General features: G+C 43.8%; 1 protein-coding gene across 2 annotated transcripts in view; it reads left to right on the forward strand.

The window, feature by feature from the left end:
* Positions 1–25,483, forward strand: part of LOC143410315 (signal transducer and activator of transcription 5B) — a 64,234-nt gene extending 38,751 nt beyond the window's left edge. For both annotated transcript variants that reach the window (XM_076871115.2, XM_076871114.2), the window contains exons 3-19: positions 3,086–3,242; positions 4,973–5,062; positions 5,921–6,095; positions 9,297–9,427; positions 9,597–9,748; positions 10,211–10,366; positions 10,707–10,886; positions 11,374–11,461; positions 11,540–11,662; positions 12,403–12,495; positions 14,231–14,437; positions 15,594–15,688; positions 15,924–16,054; positions 16,990–17,160; positions 21,819–21,870; positions 22,194–22,298; positions 22,896–25,483. In XM_076871115.2, the coding sequence (XP_076727230.1) occupies positions 3,086–3,242; positions 4,973–5,062; positions 5,921–6,095; positions 9,297–9,427; positions 9,597–9,748; positions 10,211–10,366; positions 10,707–10,886; positions 11,374–11,461; positions 11,540–11,662; positions 12,403–12,495; positions 14,231–14,437; positions 15,594–15,688; positions 15,924–16,054; positions 16,990–17,160; positions 21,819–21,870; positions 22,194–22,298; positions 22,896–23,022 (2,233 nt within the window). In that variant the 3' untranslated portion in view covers positions 23,023–25,483. The remainder of the gene's footprint in view (positions 1–3,085; positions 3,243–4,972; positions 5,063–5,920; positions 6,096–9,296; positions 9,428–9,596; positions 9,749–10,210; positions 10,367–10,706; positions 10,887–11,373; positions 11,462–11,539; positions 11,663–12,402; positions 12,496–14,230; positions 14,438–15,593; positions 15,689–15,923; positions 16,055–16,989; positions 17,161–21,818; positions 21,871–22,193; positions 22,299–22,895) is intronic.
* Positions 25,484–26,278: the final 795 nt, after the last annotated feature.

Here is a 26,278-nt window from a genome sequence, read left to right on the forward strand (position 1 = left end):
CAGAGGTCGAGTACCCCTAAGTTCAATCCCCAGTACCAAAAAATTTTTTTTAAAAGTTATGTACTTAAAATTTTTTTTTATTTGATCCATGAAAAGGTATTTAATCCCATCTGATTTAGGGAGATGGAATTACTCTTGGGATTTAAAAACAGGATTCATTGTTCCCTTTAATAGTTAGTACTACTAAAAACATTAGCATATTGCTGCTAATAAATAGCAATCAACTAATATGTTTTGAGTGCCTGAGGGTGCCAGCATTGTTGTATATAGCAGCATTTGTTGGAAGAAATGAAAGTCCTTGCCCCACAGAATTTAGTGTTTGATGGGGCAGATAAGTAGTTTAATGGTAAATACTTTGGTGTTTTTCATTTATATGTATTTTACACATATATGCATAAATCTAAAAGGAAATATGCCAAAATATTAACAGAAATTACATTTCAGTGGATTTAACAAGCATTTTTATCTTTATTTCCCAAATTATTGGTTATATACTTGCATCGTTCTAAAATTCCTTTAGAATTGGTGCAGTATAGTCAACTGACAAAGCAGCTCTTTTGTTTGTCTTCTGTAATGCTGGGGTCAACCCAGCACCTCCTGCATGCTCAGCAAGTGCTCCACCACTGAGCTGCACCACCAGCTCTCTAGTTTCTTTAAGTGACAGTGTTATTACACACTGGCAGCAGGTTGAGCTCCACTCTGCTCTGAAGCAAGGGTTCTGTCAGTGGATCTGACGTATTCTCTAAATACTTTCGGCCTCCCCATTGTGGCCAGGGGTCCTCTTTGACAGACCTCAGTAGAAGCCAGCCCTGATGCTAATGTTGGAAGATGGCTGCATTTCCAATCAGTGCTATTGCCATGGAATAATTTGCAATTGCAAATTATTGTTAGTAGCAGACTTCTGTTCAGAAGCCAGAGAGCACCAAAGGCAGACAATTTTCTAGGCAATTAAAAACAACAACAAAAAAAAACAACACTCAGCTTCATGTAATTAAGTGAGGGGAAAAAACCTGCTAAATATGAGAATGTCAGGTGCACCTTGTTTAGTGCTTTTCCATTCCCTTTTCATTTTCTTTTCTGTTTTAATGATTTGGAGAGTTTAAAAAACATTAGTAGGAAGTTTCTGCTGATTTAAAATTTCATTTAGGGGGTGTAGCTTAGTGGTTGAACACTTATCCATCATGTGCAAGGCCCTGGGTACAACTCCCAGCCCTGTTTAAAAAAAAAAAAAAAAAAAAAAAAAAAAATTTTTTTTTTTTTTCCATTTAGCCTGGCTCAGTGATAAAAGGTCATTGTCCTAGCTGCTCTGAAGAGGATCACTTGAGCCCAGGAGTTCAAGACCAGCCTGGGCAACATAGTGAGATCTTGTCTCAAAACCAAATAAGCTTTTCTTTAGTAGATTTCTCATGTAGTTTGCTTACTGATAAGTTCTAAAAGATTTGTGTTGATTAAGGAATATCTGAATTATATGTAGTTTGTTTTTTTAAGAAGATAAAGATTTAGCTCGGTGCCATGGTACATGCCTGTAATTCCAACAGCTCGGAAGTTGAGGCAGGAAGATTGAGAGTTCAAAGCCAGTCTTAGCATCTTCGTGAGGCCCTAAGTAACTTATCAAAACCCTGCCTCATTAAAATATTAAAAAGGACTGGAGATGTGGCTCAGTGGTTAAGTACTGGGCTCAATCCCTGATTTAAAAAAAAGAAGATGATGATAAATATTTTAATGAAAAATCTTCAGTTCTTCATGTTGAAGCCATCCATGCACATCTCTTTATTAGCAGGAACATTAAGAACCAGTGTCAGAATTCCAAGAGTTTTGCTCAGATGGAATCCACTCAAGCATGGGTTCCCAAACAAGAAGCATCATTGCCTCAATCCTTGCAGGTTTTTATTTAATATATATTATACTTAATTCATAGAGCATATATATTTAAAATTTGGCTTTCTTTACTGACTTCTCCAGTGCATATTTGGGTATGCTCTTTGATGAGATAGTCTCAGTGTTTTGGTTTTTTTTTTTTTTTTTTATTCTGAAAGTCTCAGTGTTTTGATACACATGTTTGTGTCTCTGTTTGAAATTAGTTGTAACGTCAGAGATTAGGAGATGACAGAGCCATTTAGCTACCACTAGATCTCTTGTTTGGCTCCAGACTGGTCAGCAGTAATTGGATGTTATTTCAGTCTGACAGCTGTTCAGTTTCTTCAGCAGGCTAAGAAATTTGGTACTACCCAGTAGCAATTGTTGCTTAAGTTTTAGAAATAAAGGAAAAAGGAAAGAAAGAAGAGAGGGAGAGAGACCATCCAACACCTGTCACCAGTTAAATGGCTCTGAATTAATATAAAGTCTGTAAACTGGTTTCTCTTGTTTGTTGGAAAAGTTGGCATTGCCTAAAGTCCCAGATCTGCAACTAGTGATACAAATGTCTTGCCTGTGTAAATGCTAGGCATCTTCTGCTTCATTTCCAGGACTCCTTAGAAAGAGCAGTATTATTCCTTCACCTGTCTCTAAGAAATACTACCTGTGGAATTTGCAACATGGTCATGGAACTGGTTAAGGCTGGGAAGGACATGTAGGACAGTCTTGACCTTGTGCCCCTTCACACCCTTGAGAAGACTATAAATAGGAAATTATCAGAGCCCTTATTTCCTTTAGAGAATGCGAAGCATGTTCCTTTTCCCTTTGTTTCTAGGAGTAGATAGCATTAGCACCAGAGCCAGTCAGTAGCAAAAAGGAGAGAGGCAGTACATAGTTTGTTTTTTTTTTTTTTTTTTTAAAAAAAAAAGGAGAAGAAATGAAAATACTGTACAGTCCACTAGGGTAATTAGAAGATTGTGAATAGAGTAATGTAGGCATTTAGTCAATGTGTGTTAGGCTGTTTCTTAACATTTGCCACAAGTGTTAAGGAGAAATCACTTTAGGGCCGAGTACCTCAATGGTAGAGCACTTGCCTAGAGTGTTCTGGTTCCAGGCCCAGAAATAAAGGGAAGAAATCATTTTAGTCAAAGAAAGACTTGATGTGTAAAGGCTGCATTTTACAGGTTCTTGTGCATGTATGTATACATATTATGTAATTTTTTTCCCCTAGGGACTCAATAGATCTTGATAATCCACAGGAGAATATTAAGGCCACCCAGCTCCTGGAGGGCCTGGTGCAGGAGCTGCAGAAGAAGGCGGAGCACCAGGTGGGGGAAGATGGGTTTTTGCTGAAGATCAAGCTGGGGCACTATGCCACGCAGCTCCAGGTGGGTGTGAATATTGGGTCACACTTAATTCTTGTCCCTGGGATGGCTTCTTCCTTCATGTAGTACTTCCTATAGAGTCTCGTTCTCTTTGTCAGCCAGCATCGTTGAGTCATGTGTTCCATGCTTAAGATTCTGATCGTTTGACTTTGGGGTTGTGGCTCTTTTTTTTTAAGAATTTTTTATTTGAAAATAATTTTGAATTTATAGCAATTTGCAAGAATGATACAAAGAAGTCCTACATTACACCCAGATTTATCTTTATCTGTTAATCTGCCTCATCATACTCTCCTTTCTCTCCTCCTCCCTTTGTTTCCACACACACTTTAGTCACTCCAGAGTAAGTTGCATACATAAGTTGTCTCTTTACCCCTAAGTATTTCAATGTGCATTTTATAAGATTATGAACCTTCTTTTTAAAAAATATTTATTTTTTAGTTTTAGGTGGACACAATGTCTTTATTTTACATTTATGTGGTGCTGAGGATTGAACCCAGTGCCTTGTGCATGCTAGGCAAGCGCTCTACCACTGAGCCACAACCCCAGCCCCAATGAACCTTCTTTTACATGGTTATAATACAGTTATCAACCTTAGTAAATTTAACATTGATACATTACTTTTAGTTAATAGATACATTACTTTTAGTTCTGTCTATATGTCCATTTATCAGCTGACTCAACAGTGTCCTTTAGGGCATTTCCCCCCCTCCAGTTCAGGATCCAGTCCAAGACTATCATATCTAGTTGTCATATCCCTTTAATCTCCCATTTTGCAACCTTGCTTTGTCTTTGACATTGACATTTTAAAATAATTGACCTACCCCTTACCTTTTTTGTTGTTGTTTTGTTTTGAGATAAGGTCTCACTATGTTGTCTTGGAACTTCTGGGCTCCAGGGATCCTCTGACCACAGCCTTTCAAGTACAGGCACATATCCCCATGCCTGATCTACTACCCCTTATTTTTTTTTTTAACATTTTTTTAGTTGTCAATGGGCCTTTATTTATTTATTTTAAAATATTTTTTAGTTTTTGATGGACCTTTATTTTATTTATTTGTATATGGTGCTGAGAATCAAACTGAGTGCATCACACATGCTAGGCAAGAGTTCTACCACTGAGCTACAACCTCAGCTCCAGACCTTTTGTGGTGCTGAGAATTGAACCGAGTGCCTCACATATGCTAGGCAAGCGCTCTACCACTGAGCCACAACCCCAGTTCTACCTCTTACTTTTTAAAGACAAAATGTTCCTCATTTTGGGGGTTGTCTGATGTTACCTCATGATTAGATTCACGTTTCACATCCCTGGTCAGAATTATAAATGAGTGGTATGGTCGGGGTATCACATCCAGAGACATATGGTGTCCATCTTCCCCTTACTAGTGATAACAATTATGATTACCCAGTCAAAAACTTTTATTATCCTATTTCTCATCTGGTATGGACTTTACTTATCTGGGTTTCATAATATTGCTGTAGTACTTAGATACACTAAAATTCAAGAAATAAAATAACCTTCCCTTTTTACTGTAATTGGGCTTTTTGTAATGTACTTCCTTATTCCCATTGACATGCGGCGGGGGGGGGGGGGGGGGGCAATATTACCCATGATTGGGCCATGACATCTCCAGGAATGTTCTGCATTATGAGAGCTGCCTGTCCCGAGGCAGGGCAGGGTTAGGCCCCAGAGCATGGAATGGAACAAAGTCACTTCTGATGTTGCATTCTTTCAGAACACATATGACCGCTGCCCCATGGAGCTAGTCCGCTGTATCCGGCACATTCTGTACAATGAACAGAGGCTGGTCCGAGAAGCCAACAATGTGAGTGTCCTGTGGGTGTGAGGAGAGGAGTGGTGATTCCTTTATTATCTACCTCTCTCTGGACTCAGCTTTGTCAGGGTCACTCAGTGTGCACCTATTGGTGTCCTTTTAGAGATCTGATCTTAATAGTGATTTTTAACCTTAATAAGGTTGCAACCACAAAGCAATGTGAACAAGTTTTTGAGAAAAGATACACTCATGTTAAGGTAGGATACCTGGGAGAGACTTCTCAATCCCTTCTAAGCCAGGTGTTGGAGGAATGGGTCAAACCAGGTCACTTAAATAGCTGGATCCACATAGGCCTTGTTTATGCCTCCCCATATTTTCATGTGGTAGTCTTCAGGATGCCTGTGAAAGGTTTAGCTTTTTCCACAGTGGAAGCAAATTATTCCATCACAAGAAAGGCTTGAGTGAGCACACAGACAATGTGCGTTCACAAAGCCACACTCCCCACTGCGTGCCTAACATTAGTACAGCCACATTAGGTCAGTGAGTAAATGTGAAAATGCGGGTCATCATCATTAAAAGGAAAACCCAGGTGATACTAGAACACGTTGAGTTCTAGTCTCTCCACAGGAATTTGGTGGGCCCTGTTTTGGTACTCTGGTGGAAGCCAGATCTGAAGTCCTAGTTTCCACTATGGTGGTGCCATATTCTGTCAGGTCACTTGTTTCTCCATTTTCCCATTTTACCCCAGTGCTCACAGATGATGTTTGTGATTCCTTCTGACCCAAAATTTAGCTTTTGGGAGTCTTAGCCCAAAGTAGGATCTGGCATTGGTTGGCTTTTCCTAGGGATTAAGGCCAAAGGTTTCCTCCCACCCCACTGCCCTGCACTGTCTCTCTGATCTTTCCTCAGGGCAGCTCTCCAGCTGGGAGTCTTGCGGATGCCATGTCCCAGAAGCACCTTCAGATCAACCAGACCTTTGAGGAGCTGCGACTGGTCACACAGGACACAGAGAATGAGCTGAAGAAGCTGCAGCAGACCCAGGAATACTTCATCATCCAGTACCAGGAGAGCCTGAGGCTCCAAGGTGAGGCTAGGGCTGCAGGGGCCAAGGGAGCTGTTTGTGTCTTGGAGGTGTGCAAGTGGGAGTAAGGACTAGAAGGCTGCTCAAGTTGGGTTGTAAGAAAACCCATTTTTCATTCTGAGCATCTATCTTCCCTTGGCATTAGAAGGATGAGACTTAGGAAGGCGAGAAGACATGTCACCTATCCTTGGAGAGTGTGGGGTCAGGCTTTGGGCACCCTGGGGAGTGCCAAGGTAGCTGGGGAAGACATTTCCTTTTTGGGAAGGAGCTCATAGTTGTAGGTAAACAGCACCAAGTGTAATATTTTATATATAATAAGCATTTTATAAATGCACTTTTATTAAAGTAGTAAATAGAAAATGTAAAACCATATGCTCAAGGGAAGAGCACTTACCTACCATGTGCAAAAAAAAATCACCTTAAAAAAAAAAAAAGTCTCTCTAAGCAAGGATTCTGTAAGGGCCAAGGGACTGTGTTTCTGGTGACCAGTGTTTAATATTCTGTGTAATTATTTGGAGAGGGCTTCCTGTGACTGCATATACTCTGTGCCTCAGTGCATCCTTGTGGACAAATCTCCCTAGCACCATATACTGCTTGCTGCTTGAGGCATCCAGAAACTTCATTGTCAGTCTTGAGGCTGTGGAGCCCCACTGGCGCCCCCTCTTGACCCTGTAGGAAGTCGGCAGTTTGAACTTTTACAGTTTCCTTGCTTGTATACTCTGCTCAGAATCTCAGAGGAGTGATGGCTTGGCAGCCAGTGTCCCCTCCCCCCCCACACACACACACACTCACACAGTGTGCCTTCCTGTAAGAGTGTGTGTGGCAGGCTCCATCTCAGAACTTTGTTGACACTATTTTTTGACTCTGTCTTCCCAGACTATAAATCCCTGAGAGGGGTTTGTGTCTTTTATCTCTATACCCTGACAGCACAATGACTGAAATGTCAGTGTTGACAGGATAATTCTAACATGTCTTCCTCCAACTGAATTCACCCAAAGAAAAGGAATAGCCCATTCCTGCAGTGGAAACAGAGATTTAGACTGTAGTTTCTACCCAAGTCCATTGTCAGCAGCATTTATGGTCCTGGATATGGGTTCCACTTGCCTGTGAATGGGTTTAGGTTTGAATTCTGGATGGGTGTACACCTATCATATGGTGTCACTTCTGTCTCATTTGTCAGCCTCACCATTACAATCGCAGATTATGGCTGGTGGGATTGCTCAATGGGACAGCACTTTCCTAGCATGCACAAAGCCCTGGGTACAATCTCAAGCACCACACAACTACACACAAATATACACAGAGCAAAAAAACACATACATTTATTTTAATTTATTTTTGGTACTGAGAATTGAATCCAGGGGCCCTTAACCACTGAACTACTGCCCCAATCCAAAATTTTTATTTTGAGATGGGGGTCTCGCCTTACTAAGTTGCTGAGGCTGGCCTTGAACTTGGGATCCTCTTTCCTCAACTTCTGAGCTGCTTGGATACCATGCCTGGCTAAAACCACAGACTGTTGATCTGTTTGTTCAAGTGAAGGCCCAACTCCTGAGAAACATAGCCATTGCCTCAAGTCTACCTGGCCTCCTTCCCAGAAAAAACTGCAAATGACTAGGAGAGATCTAAGTGGGCCATTTGCATGGAGAAGCTGGGTGTAGGTGTTGAAATCATTAGTCCCCTGCCCTGTGGGCCAGCAGGATCATGGGGTAGCCATCGGGCCCCTTTGCTATGTTCTAGGCCTGGGACTATTCTTCCCACTCAGTACCCTCCGATGAGATTGGAACCATATTTCCAACTTCTAGTTCTGGGCTTTTCTGGCTGTTCAACATTGCTTTTATCTGTCCTAGCTTGTATGTTTCCTGGGGCGGGGACTGGTTTGGTATGACATGACCTTCAAAGCTAGCCAGGAAGTTGACCAAGACATACCAACAAATACATCTTGATTCAGGCTGAGTAAGGATGCTGGGCTGTTCAAAAAAAAGAGCTCTATGGGGGCTGGGGTTGTGGCTCATTAGTAGAGCGCTCGCCTAGCATGTGCGAGGCCCTGGATTCCATCCTCAGCACCACATAAAAATAAATAAATAAATAAAGATATTGTGTCCAACTAAAAAATAAAAAAAAAAATATGATGTCCACCAAAAACTAAAAAACAAATATTAAAAAAAAGAGAGAGATATAGGAAGGGAGTAATAATCCCAGCACTGGGGAGACTGTTTTTTTGGAGAGGCAGAGGGGTTTGCAAACCGGGGAGATGGACAGGTGGCTTTAATTATGGGCATGTTTTGAGGTTATGGATCCTCAGGTATATCTTGCTTTATTCTTTCTACCTCCACCATGTCTTAAGGATTTGTTTGGAGGTATCTTGAAAAAAGGTAGGAAGGCCTTCCTCCCTCCCTATTCTTGCCATCAGTGGGATTCCCAGCAGCTGGTGATGCCTCCCTCCACCCTCCCTTTCCTAAGGGAATCTTGCTGAATTGTGTCCTGGGAGGCCCTGGATATTGTCCCCATCTTCTGTTGATTTCCTCCCTCCTCTCACCCCCCTTCTCTCCCCATCCCTTTGCATTGACCTACCCTGGACAGACATGTCAGATGCTTTGCAACCCCTAGTGAGACTCACCACTGGGGAGGGACTGCCAAGTTCAGGGATGAGACAAAATAAGGGAGCAGGGCCTCCCAGACGAGGCCCCCTGCACGTGAGGGTGGGACTCAGCAGCTACTTGTCTCTGTCACTCTTTTATTCTCATCCTACCCTCCAGTCACCAAAAAGGACCAATCTACATAGAACTCAGGCCTTCCCGGCTGCTCCTTGAGCATTTTCTGCATCGTCATTCCTTTAAAGTCCACGGCAAGGCACTGAGCAGGTGCCAGGATTCTCCCATTTTACGTGTGGGGAGCAGAGACACAGGAAAGGAAGTGATTTGCAGAATTCACCCAGAGGGGTTTGGGGGCGAGCAGGGTCCTGAGCACCCACTGCCCAAAAGGGAGACTGGGTCAGGAGGCCAGTGACCAGAGCCCAGAGGCTGCCTTCTGAGGAAGCATCTTCATCTTTGGGTACCAGCGACTGTAGGTAGGAAGCCCCACTTGCCATCAGTGGGGTGTCTGACCCTGGAGGTCTTGCTCCAGAACAAGTGAGTAGGAATGCTGAGGGCTTCCTGTGGATGCCAGGAGTGATGGTGGTGGGTGTCGTGTCCCCTCCTCCAGCTCAGTTTGCCCAGCTGGCCCAGCTGAACCCCCAGGAGCGCCTGAGCCGGGAGACGGCCCTCCAGCAGAAGCAGGTGTCCCTGGAGGCCTGGCTGCAGCGGGAGGCACAGACACTGCAGCAGTACCGCGTGGTGAGTAGGATCCTGCTTCTCTGGTGACTGGATGGAGGGACAGAGCCAGGGAGAGCAGGAGGCCAGACCCTCTTCTCTGGGGTCCTGTGAGGGCAGGGGGTCAGAGAGGGAAGGGCCTGCTGGGCTGTTCCCTGGGAACCCAGAAGGGCTACTGTCCCCCTTCCCACAGGAGCTGGCCGAGAAGCACCAGAAGACCCTGCAGCTGCTGCGGAAGCAACAGACCATCATCCTGGATGACGAGCTGATCCAGTGGAAGCGGCGGCAGCAGCTGGCCGGGAACGGAGGGCCCCCCGAGGGCAGCCTGGACGTGCTGCAGTCCTGGTGAGGGCTGTGGGAAGGCAGCAGGGTGGCAGGGCTTCAGGGTGTGCTGCCAGCTGCCTCTTCTGCCTTCTGCCTTGGCCTGAGCAGCAGGCTCCCTCTGTCTTGTGACAGCCCTCATCTCACCAGTGTCTTGCTTTAGATATGGACTTTGTTCCCGGTTCCATTTCTCCAGGGATGCAGTCAGTCACATGTTGGGGAAAGGGACAGGGCTTTGGTATGCAGTGACTCTTGGGCTGGTTGGACCCGAATCAGGGTGGCCTCCCATGCATCCTCTACTTCTGGAAGGCAGGAGTGCCCTGTGTACCCGTGGACCATGGGGAATGCTATGCCGTCCTGGGTGGGTCCTTGCTGTGCAGGTGCAGCTGTGTTGGGGGGAGGTCTCCCTAGGCTGGGACCCCCAGGCTCTGGCCCAGGGTGGGGAAGAAGCCATCATTCCCATGTGGGCCCTGGGACTCCTCGCAGGTGTGAGAAGTTGGCCGAGATCATCTGGCAGAACCGGCAGCAGATCCGCAGAGCCGAGCACCTCTGCCAACAGCTGCCCATCCCTGGCCCAGTGGAGGAGATGCTGGCCGAAGTCAACGCCACCATCACAGACATCATCTCTGCCCTGGTCACCAGGTGACTGCTGCCTCTCCACCATGCCCAGGGCAGGGCAGTTCCCTTGGGTTTGGCATGTGGGAGGCCGCAGGTGCCATCCAGACCACAGGCTGTTCCTCGCATCCTCTCCCACTGCATCTCCAGTTGCTCTGGCTGCTTGGGGCCGCCCTGGCCCAGTTTCTGGTGTGGACACTGAGGGAGGTGCCTCTGCTTGGCCTCCCCTTCTTTCTGGGAACAGAAGCCTCCTGTTGTCCTTCGCCTGCTGGACTTGTGGGAGGTCCCTTTCCTCAGAGGTCTCTCCTCTTTCCCCACCCCCGCACCTGCATCTCATCGTGTGTCTGGTCACTCATGTCCCCTGCAGCACATTCATCATTGAGAAGCAGCCCCCTCAGGTCCTGAAGACACAGACCAAGTTTGCGGCCACCGTGCGCCTGCTGGTGGGCGGGAAGCTGAATGTGCACATGAACCCCCCCCAGGTCAAGGCGACCATCATCAGCGAGCAGCAGGCCAAGTCCCTGCTCAAGAACGAGAACACCCGCAAGTGAGTGTGCTTCAGTTTCTAGTTCCCTGGCCCTTTCTTCAGGTCCCTGCAATGGGAAGATAGAAATTCTGCCATCTCTGCAGATCCTTGCTCACCCTCTGGCCTGTTCTGAGGATCAGAGAATGAATATAAGGGGGTTCTTTTTTGAAGATAGTATAGTTTCATTTAGTAGGGATATGAAAATTACTTGTGTGTTTTATTTATTTTTAAATTATTTATTTTTATAGTTATAGGTGGACACTATCTTTTTTTTTTTTTAATGTGGTGCTGAGGATTGAACCCAGTGCCTCACACATGGTAGGCAAGCGCTCTACCTCTGAGCCACAACCCCAGCCCCTATATGTTTTATTTATATAGCTAACATTTCCCCTAAATGATATGTGCTTTTAGCAGCCTTCTATATTATTTCTTCCTACCCCAAACATGTTCTTTGCCCCATGTGTACTGAGACCCAGATAGATTTGGAGCTGGTCTCTCTGATTTGCAGTGATTACAGTGGTGAGATCTTGAACAACTGCTGTGTCATGGAGTATCACCAGGCCACGGGCACCCTCAGCGCCCACTTCAGAAACATGGTGAGGAGGGGAGAAGAGGAAAGATGCATTCTCCCTCTGTATTTGAGGGCTTTGTCATCTCATGTTCCTCCTTTGCAGTCCCTGAAACGAATTAAGAGGTCTGATCGCCGTGGAGCAGAGTCCGTGACAGAAGAAAAATTCACAATCCTGTTTGAATCACAGTTTAGTGTTGGTGGAAATGAGCTGGTTTTTCAAGTTAAGGTAAAGCCCCCTCCATAGCCAGGTATGCTTGTGTGTGTAGGTATGCACGCTCACCTGTGCTGTGCATTTTATATCACAAAAGAATGGTGATCATGGGCTGGGGTTGTGGCTCAATGTTAGAGCACTTGCCTTGCATGTGTGAAACACTGGGTTTGATCCTCAACCCCATATTAAATAAAAAGAATAAATAAATAAAAGTATTATGTTCATATACAACTAAAAAAAAGAATGGTGATCACCTTGTATCTTCTTTTTTTCTTTTTAACCATTGATAAACAGAAAATGGGGAGACCTCATCCTTTCAGGTGTTCTCTCTTAGATTCTATTAAGTCATGAATAAACAGTAATGAATTGAAATGGCTGGAGGACTAGATTAAAAAAATGAATGATAGGAAGCGTTACTCAGCATGAGGAGTGTATAGTACGTTTTAAACATTTCATTTTTCTTTTTCCAGAAATGTCTCTTTATGCTCTTTCATTTTCTCATTTTCCTTACAACTTCGAGAAACTTACTCTGTCCTTCAGAAACATATTAGCAATATTGCCTTTAAAACATCTGAAATTTCTAAAGTTGTGCCAGTATTGTGAAAAGTCACCTTACTCCGGGAGCCATTCCCATTCTGCATTTTAGGGCGTCACTTACTGACACTTGAATGATAGTGTTGCAATGACAAGGAAAAAAGAAGGAAGGGAAAGAACTTGAGGCTGTGGGTGCTCAGCCCTTCTCCTGTGTCTTTTAGACCCTGTCACTCCCGGTGGTGGTGATTGTGCATGGCAGCCAGGACAACAACGCGACAGCTACTGTCCTCTGGGACAATGCTTTTGCAGAGCCTGTGAGTGGATCCTTTGGGCCTGTGGGTCATGAAATCACAATAGTGTCACCATTTTTTTCCATGTGGTATCCCCTCAAAAAGCATAGAAGGACTGGGGATATAGCTCCGTTGGTGGAGTGATTGCCTCGCATGCACAAGGCCCTGGGTTCAATCCCCAGCACCAAAATAAACAAACAAATAAAAAAATAAGTAAATGAACAAACAAAGAAGCAAACAAATAAATACAATAAAGGCATGCTGTCCATCTACAATTAAAACAAATTTTAAAAAATCACGGGAAAAGTTTTATTTTCCTTAGTTAAAGGCAGAATAGAAAATATGGAAAGGGCATGGCTTGATGTCAGGCCAGGGTTAGGCTCTACCCCCTCCTCACTGTGATCATGACTGTGATCTAGGGATGTTCTCTTTGCCTCTCTGAGCTTGAGTTTCCGTTCAGTTCCGGCAACAGAAGCATAATAGCGCTATTGGGATGCTTACATTGAATAACAGAGAAATACTGTCACAAGCCCCATGGTCAGTAAATATTTTTGAGTTCTTGGGGGATAACCCTGAATGCGGTAGGGGACTCCCAGGCTCCTTCTAGAAGTTAGTTTAGCAGAGGCATTGCTTCAGGTCATCTTCTTTCCAGTAAATGAGGATGACACTCCATGTCCTTTCCTGATTTCACAGTCTCTAATTCATTCCAGATCTCTCAGAGAGAATGAGATGTTTTGTCTGAAAGATCAGATATAATTTTGTGGGCTTATGCACCTGAATGCTGTCTGAATGCCACTGAAGTGGCTTGAAGAACATTTGCCCAACCTCTCCTCCTTCCCTTCTCTTCTCATTCCTCTCATAAAGAAATGAGGAATTTATGTGCTGATATGAGATTTCCCAGATATAGTATTAAGTGAGAAAAAGAGGAAATACAGAATTTGTGGATTTTATGCTACCATTTATGTTTAAAGAAAAAAAGAATAATTGCTGACATGCAATATCTTTGGCAATATATACAAGACACTAGATGCATTTGGGAACAATTGGCTTACTGATGGGGATAGGAAAGCAACCTCACTATATTTACTTCTTTGTTTTTTGAATTTTTATTATGTGAAGGAAATGTCCATCTGAAAAAAATTTATAGAATTTTAAGTACTATGGTTGAACAGAATGAAAAGCAATTTATTAAAAGTTTATATTCTGATAATAACACTTGATGATGAAACTTTTAAAAAAGTTCATATTCTGTCCTATTCTCAATTAAGTTGCCAACCTGAAATTTTCACTCTACCACGCCAAGTTGTTTCACATTGTGATAGACGAGTTCTTGGCAGATATCAAGGGCAAGTATGCACATATGTGTGTATATGTGCATATGTATACATGTATGTGCACATTCTCTCTCTCTTTACCAGTCTTTTCAGTTTCTAAATTCCCAATGGGTTAATAACATAAGAGCCAGACCTTGGTTTTATTTTTATTTTTATTCATGGATTTAGAACCTCAGGTTGAACCACAGGATCAGCAGCAGCTCATTATGCATAACATACATAGCATAACTTCTAGTTATGCATGAAGAAGGTAAAACGGAACCTTCTGCATCTCACAGAACCATATACCCCAAGGAAGCATGAATGTCCTTGGCAAGACCAGTGCTTATAACTACTTCCAGCCATCGTTGTTTTTCTCTTGTGGCTGAAGGGAATCAATCATGCAACTGTTTTTTTCATAAGAATCTGGCTTCTCTCCCTCTCAGGGCAGGGTGCCATTTGCCGTGCCTGACAAAGTGCTGTGGCCACAGCTGTGTGAAGCTCTCAATATGAAATTCAAGGCCGAAGTGCAGAGCAACCGAGGCCTGACCAAGGAGAACCTCGTGTTCCTGGCACAGAAACTGTTCAACAGCAGCAGCGCCCACCTCGAGGACTACAACAGCATGTCTGTGTCCTGGTCCCAGTTCAACAGGGTGAGAAATACAGGCCTCCAGTTGATATTAGGTCAATCCCTCCAAACCAGATGTCTTCAGGAGTCTCCCTGTCCTGGGCCTCTGTTCTTCATATTTATAATAAAGTGTACCAAAAATAATAGAAGCTTCTAAATAGATGGCCAACTTCAGAGTTATCCAGGTCTCATGTTGAGAATCACATCTTTCTATATTTTAAGTAAGTTGGGCTTTGTGTTCAGTTAGTGCATTTTCTTCCTATATAAAGGAAATAAAGAAAGCAAACATAAACATAACTCATGGGAAAGAAAGCTTTAAGATAATAAATCCATGACTCTGTCCCATTCATTCACTCTCTGATGTTCCATGATGTATAATGCCAGTTCAGACTCCCATGAGACCCTTAACCCACAGAACAGAATGCTGATGAAAGAAACATTTTCTAGTTTGTAGTGTCTGGTACTCAGATGTCATATCTTTGATTGATTTTCAATTACACTTGAGTTCCTTTCCTATACTTCCACGTCCAGTGTTTTAAATGCCTTTCATTCAGAGAGCTATTGGTCTTCTGGGTAGTTTTGTATTAACAAGTTGCCCAACAATCTTGCTGGTAGTCAGAAGAGGTTTGATAGGGGAATCAGGAGGTCTCATGGTCTATCTTTTCCATTACAGTAAAGCTCCTGCCTCCTAATAGGATCAGGTAACTGCATTTGACTGATGACCATTGGTAACATCTGTATGATGTGACCATCTCTGTGGCCTTATGATTGTGATCTAATCCAGATCAAATTTATGAAGCAATAGGGCATATTATTAAAACACAGCTGTGATTCAGCTGAGATGGATCCTGAAAACATGCATTTCTCAGAAGCTCCTGAGCAATGCTGATGTTGCTAGTCACAGGCCACACAGCAAAAATAGCCCAGATCCAGGTGGAAGACTCAGGGACCACTGGGTATTGACAGTAGCACATTGGTCTTTCCCCTTTTCTTCTTCATTCTGTCTTTTTGGTTGAGGACCATTTGGTAAAACTGAGGTAGGCAGAAATAGTTGCATGCTTCTGGCAGTGCAGGTGTTTGTTTTCCAGTTAAGTTACATGCAGTTAATATTCCAACTCTTCCTCTTTCTCTCTCTCTCTCTGTCTCTGTATGTATGTGTTCATTGTTATATCTCCAACCAGGAGAATTTGCCAGGACGGAATTATACTTTTTGGCAATGGTTTGACGGTGTGATGGAAGTGTTAAAAAAACATCTCAAGCCTCATTGGAATGATGGGTAATTCTCCTTTTTTCTGAGATGGGGGTCTCACTGTGTTGCCCACGCTGGTCTCAAACTCATGAGCTCAAGTGATGCTTCTGCTTCCACGACCTGAGTAGCTGGGCCTATATGCACACACCACCACACCTGGCTAGAATCATTATTTTTTAAGTCTAAAGTAGAGTATGAAAGTTTTCCTCCTAGCATTAACACATCACCCTCTGCTTCTGTTCATTTGGCCTTTGTGATCCAGGGCCATTTTGGGTTTTGTGAACAAGCAACAGGCCCATGACCTACTCATTAACAAGCCTGATGGAACCTTCCTACTGAGATTCAGCGACTCAGAAATTGGCGGCATCACCATTGCTTGGAAGTTTGATTCTCGTGAGTGCTCCACCCTTTTTAAGACACATCTTGGTTTTCATTCAAAGTCAGCTGCTTTTGTTGCAAAATTGCTTTAACAGTTTATTGAGTACTTATTATTTGTTGGGGCCAGTACTAGTTACAGAAAACATAGTCATATAACCATGACATGGTTGCTCATAATATGGTGCCTATGAAAAATCTTATTATGGGAAACATAATTATTAATTTTGGGAAACGCAAAAGTATAACTATGCAATACAGCAGTCTATAAAATCTCAGCTGCTTCCCTTTTGAAATATTTGCCCTATTATTTCTCAGCTTGGATCTTATTTCAATGAAGAATTACTTTGATGATTTGGAGTCTTCAAAGTACTAATAATGTGCTATTTCAATCATTCCCTTTTCCTAATTAACATGAGGGTATTGCCATTGACCATTTCCACCCAAGAATGTTAATTTTTTCTCTGACCCTTACAATAAGATAAAAGTACCTTGCTGGATTTGTGTGTGTGTGTGTGTGTGTGTGTTGTTTTTTTTTTTCTTTTGTGTGTATGTGTGAGAGAGAGAGAGACTTTTAATGATTTTAATAGCTTTTAATAGCTCCTATGTTTTCTCTGCCTGTGGGCATGCTTCCTAGCTCTCTTATATACCTTTATACAGAGAATCAGGGGTTGGGGTCGATAAGAACTGTTCCTTCTAGAGAGGGATGGAATACTGCTTGAACTTGAACTGACCTGAGATCATTCAGTCTCTAGGGAAGTGATGCGTGCATTACCTGCTTATCTATCCATGCTTTTAAAAAGTACTTTACCTGCAACCTGTGGTTATTTTAAAATGAAGATTTCCATTTGATCAATTTTAATGAAGGGCTTGAATTTGTGGTATATTTGAATTTTAAGATTTTGTGTTCAGAAATCATGGATAGAATGTGATTGTTCTGTTTATTGATCTAGAGGAAAGAATGTTTTGGAATCTGATGCCTTTTACCACCAGAGACTTCTCCATCCGGTCTCTGGCCGACCGTCTAGGGGACTTGAATTACCTTATATACGTGTTTCCTGATCGGCCAAAAGATGAAGTGTACTCCAAATATTACACACCAGTTCCATGCGAGCCTGCCACTGGTAACAATGTTCGCATTCTGATTTGATTTTGTTGTGACTTCGGTTTTGTTTCGGTTTGGTTTGGTTTGGGGTGTGTGCGCATGCATATATGTGCATGAAATTCACACAGTTAACATTCAGTCACTGCTTTTTTGGTATTATCCAGGGCAGACAAGCCCCTTGCTGCGTTTGTTAGTCACACAAAAATACATCTTCCATCCCAAATACCAAATCAGAGGGAATGAATTACTTTTAATAAAGTTTAGATCAAATAAAATTAGGTAAAATTTTGTTTTTCAAAAAGGAGATGGTTTTGGGGCTGGGGCTGTAGCTCAGTGGCAGAGCACTTGCTTAGCATGCGTGACGCACTGGGTTTGATCCTCAGCACCACATAAAAAATAAATGAAATAAAGGCATTCTGTCCATCTACAACTACAAAAAAAATTTTTTTTAAAGGAGATGGTTTTATGGTTTTTCGAACTAGAAAATGTTTCATGTTTATTGTAGAATTTTCAGAAAACATAAAAGCATAAGAAAGTTATCACACATCTCTCATCCAGGGAAGAGCCTCTGTGGACAAGTTTAGTGACTGTTCCTCCACTCTCTTCAGGTTCATACTCGTCCTTCCTTCCTTCCTTGTGTCCAGTTGCTTATTGTGCACTTTTTGTGTGAAGGCTACAATCTAGTTAGAGAAAGAAGACAATAAGCAAGGAAATAAATAAATAGATTTATTTAGCAACGGATGCTCTGAAGAAAACTAGCAAGGTACAGGGATAGAGAAGTGACACTCAGTCATCAGGGTGGTCAGGGGAGGTTTCTGAGGAACCCATATTTGAATGGACAGAACAAATTGAGGAAGCTGACCATACAAAGATCCAGGGGAAAAACATCTTAGGCTGAGAAAGTAAGGCCAAGTCCAAGTCCAAAAGTGGGAGTGAGCTTGGTACATCTGAAAGCTTTGTGAGGGGTAGGAGGCTATAGCCTGCAGAACAGGGAAGAAGCTGTGGGAGGCGTAGGTCAGGGCTCCTCTGACATGGAGTCCAGGGTGAAAGGTTTAGGTTTGGATTAGACCATAGGTAATCTTTGTGTGCCCTGATTACACACACACACTCACTCACCCTTAACAAACATATCCAATATAGCCACCCTCATCTTTTTTCCTTTTTTTTTTTTTTTTGGGTGGGGGGGTACTGGGGATTGAACTCAGGGACACTTGGCCACTGAGCCACATCCCTAGCCCTATTTTGTATTTTATTTAGAAACAGGGTCTCACTGAGTTGCTAAGCTTCTTGTTTTTGCTGAGGCTGGCTTTGAACTCACGATTCTTCTGCCCCAGCCTCCCAAGCTGCTAGGATTACAAGCTGTGCCACCGCACCTGGCCTACCTTCATAATGATTCTGTGTGGTTTTCCATGTTGGTTAGTTAGCATACTTATAATTTATTTGCATTTTTGGTTATGATTGACATTGAGATAACCTGGTACATGTATCTTGTTCAACTCTTTCCTTGAGATAAATTCCTAAAATAGAACTGGTGTCAAGGAATATATACTTTTTAAGCTTTTTGACACATATTTCATTATTGCCCTTCAGAAAGCAAAATTCATTTTCACTCCCATGTATTTATGTTGGACATTTGCTTCTTCCTCCTGCCACCTAAAGACTCTAATCCATTTCAGGTCTGCCTGTCTGATTGGCATAAAAATGATATCCGAGCCAGGCATACTCCTGTAACCCCAGCAACTTGGAAGGCTGAGGCAGGAGGATCACAAGTTCAAGGCCAATCTCAGCAATTCAGTGAGACCCTCAGTAATTTAGTGAGACCCTATCTCAAACAATAAAAAAGGACTGGGGATGTGGCTCCGTTGTAAAGTGACTTTGGGTTCAATTCCCACTACCACCAAAAAAAAAAAAAAAAAAAAAGCATCTTATTGGTCTTAATTTCTTTGACTCTAGGTAATCTCAAAAATCTTTTCATATGATTATAATGATAATAAGTAGAATAATAAAATAACAGCCAACATTTATTTAATATTTACTGTGTACTAGGAACTTTTCTGAGTACTTTTCATACACATTTTCATTTAAAACCTCAGAACTATTATAGAAGGACTGGTATAGCCCCATTTTACAGATAAGGAAACTGCTACACAAAGAAGTAAAATTACTTGCCAAAAAAAAAAAAAGGCTAGGAAGCTGGCAAAGCCTTGATTTGAACTCAGTCCACCTCAAGAGACTTTATTTTTAAACCACTATATCACTGACCATTTGCATTTTTCTGTGAAGTGTGAAGTTCATGTTCGTATTTCTTACTCATTTTTCTTTCTTTGTTTTATTTTATTATTTTTATTATTACTATTATATATTCTTTTGGTACCAGGGATTGAACTCTGTGGCATCTAACCACTGAGCTTCATCCCTAGCATCCCACACACACCCTTTTTTTTAATATTTCTTTTTTTAGTTTTTTTTTAGGTGGACACTATATCTTTATTTTACATTTATATGGTTCTGAGTATTGAACCCAGCACCTCATGCATGCTAGGCGAGCGCTCTACTACTGAGCCATAACTCCAGCCCCCCCACCCTTTTAATTTTTTTTTTTTTAGTTTTAGATGGACATAATACTTTTTATTTATTTATTTTTATGCAGTGCTAAGGATTGAACCTAGGGCTTCACTTGAGCTAGGCAAGTGCTTTACCACTGAGCTCTATCTTGAGCCCTTTTTATTTTAAATTTTGAGACAGGACCTTGCCAATTTGCTGAGGCTGACTTTGAACTTGTGATTCTCCTGCCTCAGCCTCCCGAGCTGTTAGGATTATAGGCGTGCACCACTGTGCCCAGTTCATTTTTCTTTTAAAGTTGCTTTTTTTATATGGGAAATATATTAATTCCTTATTATATATAACAAATGTCTTCTCCATGTTTTATTATGCTTTTAACATATAAGTTTTGCTGAAATGCAGGCTCATTTTTTTTTTTTCTGTAGAAGTACAATCTACAAACCTTTTTCCTTTATAGAATTTTTTTTTTTTTCAATGTTGGGGATTGAACCCAGGACCTCTCATCCTCAGAATGTGCTTCTACCACTGAACTACATTTCCATCCCCTGTCTTTTGTATTTTGCCTTCTCAAAGTCAAAGATGATGGTTATAGTTCTATGTTTAGACTTATGAGGTATTTTGGATTATTTACATCATTCTTTTTTGTTAGCACAGCTAATCTAGACTTTAATATCCTGTTTTTTACAACTTTCTTTGTTTTGTTTATTTATTTTTGTTTTGTTTTTGCAATACTGGGGATTAGACCCAGGGATACTCTACCACTGAGCTGCATCCCCAGCCACCCCAAAAATAAAAGCCACCCCTTTTATTTCAAACAGGACCTTACTAAATTGCTAAATTGCTGAGGCTGGCCTCAAAGTTGAGATCCTCCTGCCTTGGCCTCCTCAATCACTGGGATTACAGGCGTGTACCATCACACCCGGCCGTCCTTTGTTTTTATCTTTTCTGCCAATCTATAAAGTTTTCTGTAGACTGTAAAACACAAATGCATCAGATGTCATGAAAAGGTAACACTTGACATTTGAAGCCAAAGATGCAGCAGGTTAGGATAAGAAACAGTTTGTGAACCATGTAGCATTTCCCTGTCTTGGCTACTTAGCTGACAAGCCCTTGGTTCTGTTGATCAGAATAGCTCTCTTAACTAACAGATTCAGATTGTACTATTTCCCACACTCACATGTCTGGGAAGCAAGATTTTATTCACCCACATCAGACCATCACATTCTTTTCACCCACTTAACAGAATTTCCACAATCAATCTCTTAAAAAGATAACTACTGCCAGGCCACATTCAGGTTTGCCCCCAGTTCATCATGTCTCCCTGGGGATTCTGCAGAGAATGAGGGACACACATCAGCATGCTTTTTAGCCAACCTTGGCACTGACAGCTCTCACCAGGATGAGTGGTCTTCAAATTGCCCCCCAGATGCAGAAACCACAGAATGAACAAACCTGCCAGTGCTGGGAGGGATAAAATTCCTTTCTGAGAGAGTTAGATCCTCAAGAGATAGACCTCGGGAATTGTCAGGTCAGATCTATGGCTCTCTAGTGCTTGAGCTTTTCTGTGTAATCCCTAAGAAGGACTTAGACCCTTCTGCTTCAATCTGCAGTGAACGGACAGCAGTTCTTCCCAAGACAGCCTGTTGCAGGGAGGGACGGTTCTACTTATGGTAACATTCTTCCTTATGCGGCTGGAAATTTATCCTCTTCCGGCCTCCACTGCTGGTCCTAATGCTGCCCGTCCCCCAGATATGCAGAATAAATCCTGTCCCTGCTACATCTTTAACTTAAAACTTTCAAAGGTTTTTGGTTTTTAATAAATAACCAATAATTTACCCAATTAATAATTGTCTTAGATTTGTATGAAAGAGTATAGTTTCTGGGTTGAAGGATATTTTAAAACATCTCAGCCAACCTGGCTTTTCAGTTTTGGTGCTGAGCTTCTCCTCCACCAGATCTCCCAACAGATGGAAATGTGAAGTGTTTGTGTCGTGTCCTAAGATAAAATTAGGTGGCTATGTCTTGTCCTAAGAAAAGATGTGACTCTTAAGGAGGATTACATTTTTATTTCATTTGGGAACTTTGCTTCTCACCACTGTTCCTCCTCCTTGGCAGCTAAAGCAGTCGATGGATACGTCAAGCCACAGATCAAGCAAGTCGTCCCTGAGTAAGTGTTGGGGCCCAGCTCCAGCCCCCAACTACGTCTCTGTTCGCCCCACTCTCGACCCCACTCTGATACTGCCACCCCTAACCCTGGGCCAGCATCTCCATCCCCTGGTAAACCTGGCTCAGGTCTTGGGAGGAAATTGGGCTTAGTCATGCTATGCCAACACCCAGGAACACACATCCACAGCTGGGGACCTAGGGCCAGTGGGATACTTTGTCCTTCTATACGCCAAAAAAGATGTAAAGGCGCCCCAGAGCCCCTCCCCAGGTCAGCTGCCACCTGGCCCCTTGGCAGCTGAGGCCGTGTTCTGCTTCCCTCTGCAGGTTTGTGAACGCAAATACAGACGCTGGGGCCAGCACCACATACATGGACCAGGCCCCCTCCCCGTCTGTGTGTCCCCAGGCTCACTACAATATGTACCCACAGAAGTATGTTGTGTTCTTCTGGGGTCTATGGGGAGGAACTGGGCCCTGGCCTCAGGCTGGAGCCCTGGAGGGCCAGTGGGACAAAGGAATCCAGAGCTCTTCTAGGTTTGCGACCACCAGGCTAGGTCTGGGCTCTGGCCTATAGGAGGGAAAGATTCCACCAGAAAATATTGGTTCTTTAGAGTGAAATGGGGCAAATGGCATCTGCTCCCCTTTCTAAAAATTGAGAAATTTTTTGCTGTATATAGGAACTGGGTGGGGGGCTGGGGATATAGCTCAGTTGGTAGAGTGCTTGCCTTGCATGCACAAAGTCCTAGGTTCAATCCCCAGCACTGTAAAAAAAAATATATATATATATTTTTTTAAAGAACTGGGTGGGTTTTTGTTGGGTGTGGGCAGCTAGAGATGGGGCTGCTGGGGTGGGTATTGGGGTTGGGGTCTGTCTGCCCTCAAAGGCTGCTCCTTGCCAGCGTTCAGATAAGTAGTTCTTTTCCTGTGAGGCCCTAGGCTGAGGGGGCAGGTGGTCTTAGGCCACTTGCCTGGTAGGCTCCGGGGCTCAAGGTGGCCTCTGAACTTCATCTTTTGTCTTCCCCTCCCAAGTCCTGATGCCGTCCTTGACACCGATGGGGACTTTGACCTGGAAGACACAATGGATGTGGCCCGGCGTGTGGAAGAACTCCTAGGCCGGCCCATGGACAGTCAGTGGATCCCTCACGCACAGTCGTGACCCGACCTCACCAACTTCAGCTTCTTCATCCTCGCCCGAGGATTTACTCTTGTGGATGTTTTAATTCCATGAACCGCTTCTCCTTGGATACAATACTCATAATGTGAAGTGTTAATACTAGTCGTGACTTTAGTGTTTCTGTGCATGGTGGCACCAGTGAAGGGAGTGAGTGAGTGTGTGTGTGTGTGTGTGTGTGTGTGTGTGTATGTGTGTGTGTTTGCACGTTGTAGTGTTTCTGTCCCTTGCTGTCCAGAGTCTAGCTGCAGCATTGAGGCCACAATGAGGCTGTGCTTGTTTTTACCTTGTGCAAAAAGGCAGTTAGTTCTGTGGACCCTGGAACTTGGCCGTGTGTTTTAAGGGTGGCTGAACTTGGACATGCTGAGGTTCAAGTAAGAGAAGGACAAAGGAAGGAAAACGTACCTCCTCTCTAGGGAGCCTTTGTCACTCTGCCAGGCAATTGATACCATCACCATCTCTGCTTGTCTTTTAAAATTTAGAGAACTGCCTTTTGACTGAGAAAGCCAGTCCTCCCTCCTCCCCTCGCCCTACCCCTGTGTTCCTGAGTAGGGATGGGAAAAGGGGTAGCATGCAAGATGGGGCAAGGGAAGTCACAGGTTTGCTGATGGGTAGTGGCTTTTTACACAGCACTGAGCCCATCTTAACAATCTCTTTGTCCTTCTCTTCCCTCCTCCCTTCCTCCCCTTTCCGTCTCTCTGTCTCTGTCTCTGTCTGGAATTGCCAGTCGGTTCTTCTGTGTGTACACACAGAGACACGTTTGGCAAAACAGAGGAAAGGAAAGAAGGTCACATAACTGAGAGCTTACAGGGTGATGTCCTTTGTGTTCTGGCCAGAGCGCACGGCATGCCCAGCCTGGCACCCAGAGTGTTGCCTCGTTGCCCAGGCAGCTGCTCCTCTGTGTGCTGCCTGCCCCTCCTCTGCATGAGTGGAGGCAGCCCAGGCTTTCTAAAGGCTTGGTTTGGATAATGACTTTTTGCAAATGTCTAATGATGTTTTTGTTTCTGGATTGGGTCTTTTTTGTTTTCCCTTTCCCACCCTAATTTGACAGTAAAATTCTTTCTCCCTGCACCAGGTACTGGGCCACTCATACCCAGGTCACCTCTTCCCTTCATTGTCACACACCATGTCTTGAGGAGGAGGTGGCAGGAGTGTGGCCTGAGCCTGGGGCCAACTTGTGCAGCAGGTGGCCACTGGCTGCAGGATGCTGGTGTCAGAAGTTGGCAGTTGGGGAAATGCACTCAGCAGGTTGGCTGGGAAGTTTAGTAAACTATAGAAACAAAACAAACCGTTTCCTCTGTAGTACACCAGAAGGGAGGGGCTACGGCAGGCAGGTGGGAAGAGGGTAGAGCTTACGGGTAAGGCCTTCAAGGCCCCCTTGGCCCCCTCTCCAAAAGAAGGGCAGGACCACACCCAGGAGAGGATGGCCCTAAAACCTTATTTTTATACATGTGAGTAAATAAACAGATATTTTTTTTACAAAAATAACTTCTGAATTTATCAGTGTTTTGCTGTTAAAGGAAAATACTCCTCTGTAGTAAATTATTTATTGGAAGATGACTTTTTAAAAGCTGCTGTTTGCCTTGGCTTGGTTTCATACACTGATTTATTTTTCTATGCCAGGCAGTAGACTGCCTCTGGAGCAGGCTGACCCTCCGTGGATACCCGATAATGGCTGATGGAGGAGTCCTGAAGCCCTCCCTCCCCCTCAAGACCCGATTCAAATCACAGTGGGTGTGTTGGGGACAGGTGAAAACCAAAGCCGAAGGCTCCAGGACCCAGGCTTAAAGAGCCCTTCCCTGCTGTCACTCAGATGCTTCCCAGCACCTGCCTCTGAGTGGCAATCTCTGTGCCAGCAACCCGGGCAGGGACAGGGACAGGAACAGGGATGTGGGGCTTGACACACTTTCAGATTGGTGATAGACACAGCCTCATGGCCCATGGAGGGAAGAGCAGCCTGGCAGTCACAGGCAGCTCCGAACTCATTCTGTAGTTGGGCTGTGGGGTTGGGAGGAAGGGTACTGAAGGGTGGCTTCCATACAGTCGCTGCGCTGTCCTCAATTTTACTGAGGCTGTGCCTAGAGGTGGGAGAGGCTCTTCACTGAAAGGTGTGCTCACTGTCTGCATTCTGTTTTCTCTCTTTGCCCTGTTCCTGCAACCACAAGAGGCCATGGCAAGTCTTGACCCCACCTCTCTCTCACTCCCAACACACACGCCCCCAGCCCTCAGACATCTCAGCGCACGCGCAGGGTTTTGTAGGGGTTGGAGGGAGACTCAAAGCAGATATCACATAAAATGAAAGTATACTTTTTATAATTTTTCTTTTTTAAAACTTTGTGAAATTATTTCAGATACATATTTTAGTGTCAAGGCAGAATAGTATATAGCCACCAAAAAAAGTATTGTGTATTTTATGTCACAATAAAGGCTTCCTCTCAAAGGACAATATTGAGCCCTGTTTTTATTGCTTTCCTTCATGTGGCAAGGGAGGGTGACTTCAATAGGAAAAAGTTCTAAGTCATCAATATGACTGGAAAAGGGAACTAGTTGAGAGTCGGTATTGGAGGGTGTCTCAGCTTTGGTGGCAGATAGGGGAGTTCTCTTTCTCTACCTGCCTCTCTCTCTGTTTCTTTCCTCCCCCCCCCCTCTCTGGTGCTGGGGATCAAACTTAGGGGCACTTTACTCGAGCACCTAACCCTTTTTTATTTTTTTGAGACAGGGTCTCACTAAATTGCTAAGGCTGGAACTTGTGATCCTCCTGTCTCAACCTCCCAGGTTGCTGGGATTACAGGTGTGCTTCCCCACACCCCCTGGCAGATGGGGGTGTCTCTTACCTTCCTGTTCATGTAGCCTTCACCTCTGAGCCTCTGCACACTCTTCCGGTTAGAAAACCCATCCTCCAAATTCCTCACATTAGGACGCCTCCCCTGTGTGTGTGTGTGGAAGGAGAGTTCCTTCCTGAGACGCTTGCGCTGGGGGAATCTGTCATGATTGGATGTTGGTTCTTGCCACTCCAAAGGTATCCCAAGATCATCATGAAATACAAAAGAACGTGGAGGAAGGCCCTGAATAGCCTAAGCTGACTCTGAAAGGACAAATAGGAGTTAAGGAAGGTGAAGGCATTCAGCCAGAGGAACTAGTGCAAGTAAAGGCCTAGAGGCGAGGGGAGCGTGATCTGGCTGTAGTAAAGGGTATTCAGTGTGAAGTTCTGGAACTTCAGTGCCTGTCAGCATCTCCTGTG

Source organism: Callospermophilus lateralis, chromosome 11 (genome assembly GCF_048772815.1).
Source record: "Callospermophilus lateralis isolate mCalLat2 chromosome 11, mCalLat2.hap1, whole genome shotgun sequence".
NCBI lineage: Eukaryota > Metazoa > Chordata > Mammalia > Rodentia > Sciuridae > Callospermophilus > Callospermophilus lateralis.